The sequence below is a fragment of the Phaseolus vulgaris genome, chromosome 2 (genome assembly GCF_051622355.1).
Source record: "Phaseolus vulgaris cultivar YP4 chromosome 2, ASM5162235v1, whole genome shotgun sequence".
NCBI classification, from domain to species: Eukaryota; Viridiplantae; Streptophyta; class Magnoliopsida; order Fabales; family Fabaceae; genus Phaseolus; species Phaseolus vulgaris.
Window position 1 is genome coordinate 47,586,781 of NC_143499.1, and position 7,441 is coordinate 47,594,221.

The following is a 7,441-nucleotide window of genomic DNA, read 5'->3' on the forward strand; positions in this document are numbered from 1 at the left end:
ATTGGCTTTAGAGAATTTATAACATTTTTCATGAAATATGCTATACGGAAAGCAAATTTAGAAAGAAATAAAAAATTTATAAATTTATGAAAAGTTTACTTAATTAAAATTATAGGATTTTAACTTTTTAAAAAATATTTTCTTCTTCTTTGTATATATCTCCCCTTTTTTTTCTTCTGTCTCATCTATCCTCCATTTCTCTATTTTCTCTTTCCCTCCTCTAGTGTCTCTCTTCTCTCCTTTGTTTCTCCTTTCTTTTCTATCTCTTTTACTTTTCAATTATTTAATATTACATTTTGAATTATATATATTTAAATTCGACTAGTGTTTTTTTTTTTTATATATAAGATTAAAATTTAAAAATATATGTTAAGAAAAGGTCACACGTCTTTCAAATTTTACAATTCGAAAAGTTATTTTTAATTTTGAAATTGTGAAATCCAAAAAAATATATTCTAAATTATGTAATCTATAAGTAAAATATAAACTCTTTATAGACAATTTATTTTCAGATATTCCAAAAACTTGTTCCAGAAGTTATCTTTATAAAGAATAAAATGTCATTTTAAAAATTACGGGGTGCAGTTAAAAGTTGTGGGGATGCCTAAAGAAAAAGCCATAAAAGACACATATGATCTCATACCAGGAAAAAAAAAACTCTAGTTAAAATACCAAATTTTACCATAACAAAAAAACACATTTTACCTCTCTTTAAAACCTTAATTACATCGTTCTAAGTTATTTATTTTCAAACTTATCACAATTATATAGTTATTAAAATAATTATTTAAAAAATGATATGAAAACTTTGACAAGAAGAATTCACTTATTTTATTTGTGGGAAGACTTTCGTAATATTATGAGATACTAAGCCACTTGCTTTTTCTGTGGGTATATATATATATATATATATATATATATATATAAGGGTATATGCAAATTTACACTGTCAACTAATAAAAAATCAATGCATTTTAAAAATTGTTATTTACTGCATATAGTTGTTCTTGATGGAATAATCATGTAAAATAACTTTACAATTAATGTGTAAACACCAATAATGAAGATATATTTTTTGAGTAATAAATAAGCAACATAATATTATAAAAACTAAATAAATAATAACTTATATTTTTATATGTAGTATATGTTTTATTTGTACCTTAATCTATGTTGTAAAAAAACTGTTCCTTAATGTGTTTGCATTAACTATTTTTTGTTTTATAAAAAGCACGTGTATCTTCCTAAAACTAATTCTGTTTTTTTGACGTCAACCTTCCTAAGATTATCGCAAGACTTGTGATGGAACGTTTTGAAAATATTGTTGACGTCAACATTCTCTAATTTTGGAGTGTAATAACAAAGCGCAAGCTAATTAATGGTTGATACTGTGCAATGGAGTTTCAAACAATGCTTAAAATAGCTCTGAGAATAGTCACAGTTAAAGTTATTCATTCCTACACTTGATGTTTTGAAACATTTTGTGAAGGAAAATGATGTTTTAGACAATTTTGAAGTTGTATATAAATCTTATGTGATAGATTTATAAATAAATACTTATAATAAAAGATAAGTTTAGACGATTCGTGAATGACCTGTCTCTTGAGAATTCAAACAAACTATATAAACAGAAAAGTTGGGGTTGAAGACAAGATTCTGTTTATCTCAAACATCGATTATTTTCTAAGCTAGTGAATAATTTGAAGTATTATTCACAAGCCAAAGAAAATGTCAAGGTTGATTCAGGAGAAGAAAATAGGTGCAGGACGTGTGGTGGCAGTGGCAATTGAAAACAACAAAACAAGCCAATATGCAGCAAAATGGGCAGTGGACAATCTTCTTCCCAAAGAACAAGTGCTCTTATTGATCCATGTTAGACAGAGAGCATCTTCCATTCCTACACCAGGTAATCATTAAATCTCCATTTCATGTAATTAATTTCTCTATGCCTATGATTTGTTTGAAATATGGAAGGCCAATTTTGTGACATTATGTGAAGAACATTGTGTGCACCATGAATTGCTCTTTTTGGAATCAATGTTTTGTGACACATTGGTGACTTTAATGATTGTGAATACAGCGGGAAACCTTGTAGCCCTTGATGGCAACGATGATGTGGCTAGGGCATACAGGCAACAAATGGACAATGAATCTAAAGAACTTTTCGCATCATTTCGTGTCTTCTGCAATAGAAAGAGTGTTAGTTCGGAAACATAATTGCTCCTTTCATTTCTTGTCTTCATGCCATTGAGAGAGTTTGCTTTCGATGAAATGAGATTCAGTTTTGTTGATGTTAGGAATCTGGTTTTTTGTCTTAATTCGTTTCCTTTTCAATGTTTTTGTTCTCAATTCAAAACAGATACAATGCAAAGAGGTGATACTGGAGGACATGGATATAGCTAAGGGATTAATAGAAGGTATTTCTAAGTATTCCATCGAGCTTCTGGTACTCGGGGCACCTTCAAGGAGTGGTCTTGTTAGGTAAGAACTCCCTACTCACCAAACTCTAATTCAAACTAGCATGCTTGATCTCGACCAAGATAACAAACATTATCAAAAACAGTGAACAAACAATCTTGCAATAACAACAATGGTTAATTGGCTAAAGAGGAAGAACACATTGTATGAATTTGACTTTGTTTTAAAATCAAATTGAGAGACTTTGCCATAAAAAATCAAAGATCAGGTACTATGAAACTCGGACACGCCTCTTAAAGGGTGTGTGACATATCAGACACCGACATTCGTACAACATTATGACACTTATCGATGAAGTGTCTAATTCAAAAAATATTTGTTGAATTTTTGAATATACGAATCATCAGTATCCCCCTGTCAGTATCTGTGTTACATAGATTAGATTAGCCGTTACAAGTGAGTGTAGAATCCTAATATTTTATAATTTTGTTTATGACAGAAGATTTAGGACATCGGATGTTCCAAGTCTTGTGTCCAAAGGGGCACCACCATTCTGTACTGTGTACATCATTTCCAAAGGAAAAATCTCACTGGTGAAAACAGCTACTGCTAAACCTCCAGCTCGTAATAATACACTGCAGCCGCAGCAGTCTAATGGGAGAATGGATCCACAACTAACACGCAATCCTGCCCTCACACGACGTATGCCAATTTCTCCTTTAATCTTTGGCCTATATCTCTTTCTCTAACATTTCTAATTTTTGGTAACATTGCTAAACACTAGATTCATTTATATCTATGACAGCATCAATGGAGAAGTCAGCATACCTTGTCCGCCAGCAACCAGCAGATGAAGAGGAAATGATGTAAGACCACGTGAATCCACAGTTGGAGTGAATGTGAACAATAACATAGCACATTTTAATTTCATAACAAATATATACATACACAAGCACCATCCCATCCATAGTAGGAAATTTCTTTCTCAGAACAAAAGAAAACCAGAAATCATTGGTGATGTGATTGGAGTAGAAACCTCGCATGTTCAAATTTCAAAATCAAATAAGCTATAATGACATCATTTCCATTGAAAGAGCACAAGAATGCTAATTACCAATTTCAATGTGTTCTACAATGGAGATGTACATGAGAGTTTGAGATTGATGAATATTTATGCTTCGGATAGATTTCAGGGTTACTGAGCTGAGAGGACTAACTTGATATTCTGTTGACAGATCACCATTCACAAGACCTGGTAGAGGAGGAAGTTACAGATCATACGAGTCCTCAGTCGCTGACTCTGATATTTCATTCGTGAGCAGTGGAAGGCCTAGTGTTGATAGGATGTTCCCTTCAATGTATGATGATATGGACTCTAGCATGAATCCTCGGCTTTCAACAGGCTCAGATTTTGACAACAGAAGCTATGGCTCTTCATTCTCAGGAGCCAAATCAATTGATCATGGTGACTTCTCATTCAGTTCACAAGACAGTGGGATGTCAATGTCATCGTCGATGTTTTCAGCTCAAGTAAGCTATATATATTTATATATTATAATCAATATGCCAAAACAACCATGATTGATTTTCTAACCGTTTCAAGACCAAGATTTGACAAATGTCTTCTTTGAAATCATAGGATGATGTGGAAGCTGAAATGAGGAGATTGAAGCTAGAACTGAAGCAGACAATGGAAATGTACAGTACTGCATGCAAGGAAGCTATGACGGCTAAGCAAAAGGTACCTTACAGATTTTTATTTAGTCCAAACATGCAAATTCTAAGAATACTACTGCCATGTCATGAAGTGGATAAATGTAATCTGTAAAGTATATGCTGACTTATTGGCACTATTCTCCAACAGGCACTAGAATTACAGCGTTGGAAAGTGGAAGAAGAAAGGAAAATGGAAGAGACACGATTAGCTGAAGAAACAGCACTGGCAAGGGTTGAGCATGAGAAAGCAAAATGTATGGTTGCCATGGAAGCAGTAGAAACATCTCGAAAAATTGCAGAGTTGGAAGCACGAAAGAGAATGAGTGTAGGATCTGGTTATAAGACTGCAGATATATTTTCACACAGTCCTGCCAGGTACAGAAAATACACTATAGAGGAGATAGAAGAAGCAACAAATTTCTTTTCCAACTCTCTCAAGGTCGGTGAAGGTGGTTATGGGCCAGTCTACAGGTGTGAACTAGATCACACGCCAGTTGCAGTGAAGGTATTGAAACCAGGTGCAGCTCAGGGACAGTTACAGTTTCAGCAGGAGGTATGGAAAACGAGACCAGAAACTTGTACATGATTTATGTTCAAAGAACCTACATCATCGTGTTTCTTTTGTATCCCTTGTGATTTGAGGTAATCAATGGACTATGGCTGAATGAATGAACTTTGCATTTGGTGCATACAGGTTGAAGTGCTGAGCAGCATAAGGCATCCAAACATGGTTCTCCTCCTTGGAGCGTGCCCAGAGTTTGGGTGCTTGGTGTATGAGTATATGGCTAATGGAAGTTTAGATGATTGCCTCTTCCGGAGAGGCAACAAAAGAGCTCTTCCCTGGCAGCTGAGATTCCGAATTGCTGCAGAGATTGCAACTGGGCTCCTTTTCCTACACCAGACAAAGCCAGAACCACTAGTGCACCGTGACTTGAAACCTGGGAACATTTTGCTCGACCGTAACTTCGTGAGCAAGATCAGTGATGTGGGATTGGCCAGGCTTGTTCCGCCTTCAGTTGAAGACACCGTCACACAGTATCGCATGACATCAACTGCTGGAACTTTCTGTTACATCGACCCTGAGTATCAGCAAACGGGCATGCTGGGAACAAAATCTGATATTTACTCACTGGGGATCATGCTTCTGCAGATAATAACAGCAAAGCCACCAATGGGTTTGACTCACCTTGTTGAAAGAGCTATTGAGAAGGGGACTTTTGCAGACATGCTTGACCCAGCAGTTGAGGACTGGCCAGTTGAACATGCCATGCATTTTGCCAAACTTTGCTTGGGATGTGCAGAAATGAAAAGAAAAGATAGACCTGATCTTGGAAAGGTTGTGTTGCCCGAGCTCAATAAACTCAGAGATTTTGCTGACGACAACATGCCCATGATGATGATGTTCGGTGCTCCCTCAGGATTCGGTACCAGAAGCAACTACGGTTCCTCAAACTCCTCAAATTCCTCACCTCAAGTGAGTCATTAGTTAGTTTTTGTTCCTTCTTTAGGTTATACTATATATAGTGATTAATTAACATGACATGTTTATCTTGTAGAACTCCATGAGTGAAGAGTCAACGTCAGGAATGTCTGGATACGAATCCCGCTCGAGCTCATCGTATGCATAACTACAAGGGATTATTAGGCAGCTAAATAAACCCCAGCTTAAGAAAATCTCAATATGCACTTCAAACTCCACTCTTTAGTTTGTGCTAGAGAAACTCAAAAGTGTATCCACATGTCTGTGAAAGCTGATTTTTGTCAATATATAAAATAAAATATATGGCGGATTTTACGTAGCTTACAACTTGGTTCAATTAGAATAAAATAAAGAGAAATGATACTTTGATAACTATAAGAGTTGAATATAACTTTTGATAAGATGAATTTAGATATAAATATATATAATAAAAGATAAATTTGTAATTAAATGATATGAAAAAAATATTAAAATAATAATATTAAGAGTTGTAATGTGGTTGTATAAAAAATATGAGATGTCTATATATCATTAACTCTAAATAAAAACATTTTGACTTTTTTTTTTTTTAAGTTCGTGTCTACTTTATTCTCTAAATTGCGTCCAAATTAACTTTATTCTCTAAATTACACCTTACTTTCTAAATCCGTAGGTCATTCCATCCATAACTAGTGCATGAATTCATTTTTTATATATTCATAGTACAACTCTCAATATTTTTACTCTTAGTATTTTTTTCGTAAAAGAAAGTTTAAGAAAATCGTAATATGCACTTCAAAGTATACTTTAGTTTGTGCTAGAGAAACTCAAAAGTGTATTCACCATGTCTGTGACAGCTGATTTTTGTCAATATATAAAATAAAATACGTAGTTGGTTATATGTAGCTTACAACTTGATTCAAATGAAAGAAAAACTACAGTTCCCTAAAACAATTTTGTTAGGAGAAATGATGTTTTATATAATTCTTGATGTTGATGTGATGAATTTAGATATAAGTATATATAATAAAAGATAAATTTATAATTAAATAATATGAAAAAATATTAAAATAATAGTATTGGGAGTTGTAATATGATTGTATAACAATTTTGGATTTATATTACCTTTTGTTAGGGTTTAAATCAAAATAAATACATCTTGTTTGTCTTTTTTCGTTAGGGTCATGTCTACTTTATTTTCTAAATTGTGGAAAATTTTATCAAAATTGTGCACCTTTTTTAGATTTAGACAAATTTTGAAAAAATTATGGAAAATAGTCATTTTTTGGTTAAAGTTGACAATGGTGGGCAACATCAATTAAATTCATTAATACGGTTGCAATTGTCATTTCAATTAAAGTTGTCAACTGGATTGACAATTCAGTTTAAATAAAATTGGATATTGGATTCACAACTTCAATATATTTTATCTTAATTAAAGTTGTCAATTTAGTTGACAAGTTAAGTTAATTTTTTTTTAAACAAATGATAATTAATATTTTTCAAAATAAAAATATATAGTTAAAATATTTTTTTTTTAAGACGGTTTCTTCACCTGCATACACCTGCACCTTCATAAATTTTTGTATTTTAAAAAATGTTCCTATTTAATATTTTGGATTACATAATCTAAAAGTCATTTTCTAAATTTGTAATTAACTTTTAGATTATATAATCGGGAAGTCTTTTTTTAAATGCATGATTAGTTTTCAGATTCCATAATCAGAAAGTCTTTTCTAATATGATATTAACTTCCGGAAACCATTTTTCAAATACATGTTCAGATTACATAATCCGGAAGCTACTCTCAAATCTACACTTTCAGATTATATATTTTGGAATACCATC

The 7,441-nt window shown here is 32.8% G+C and overlaps 1 protein-coding gene across 1 annotated transcript; it reads left to right on the forward strand.

The window, feature by feature from the left end:
* The first annotated feature begins 1,635 nt into the window (after positions 1-1,635).
* LOC137812772 (U-box domain-containing protein 35) lies at positions 1,636-5,931 on the forward strand. The gene is made up of 10 exons (XM_068614966.2): positions 1,636-1,906; positions 2,081-2,199; positions 2,360-2,481; positions 2,918-3,120; positions 3,224-3,284; positions 3,654-3,948; positions 4,058-4,159; positions 4,283-4,687; positions 4,829-5,608; positions 5,691-5,931. The coding sequence occupies exons 1-10, from the start codon at positions 1,729-1,731 to the stop codon at positions 5,760-5,762; spliced, it is 2,337 nt and encodes a 778-aa protein (XP_068471067.1). The 5' UTR covers positions 1,636-1,728; the 3' UTR covers positions 5,763-5,931.
* Positions 5,932-7,441: the final 1,510 nt, after the last annotated feature.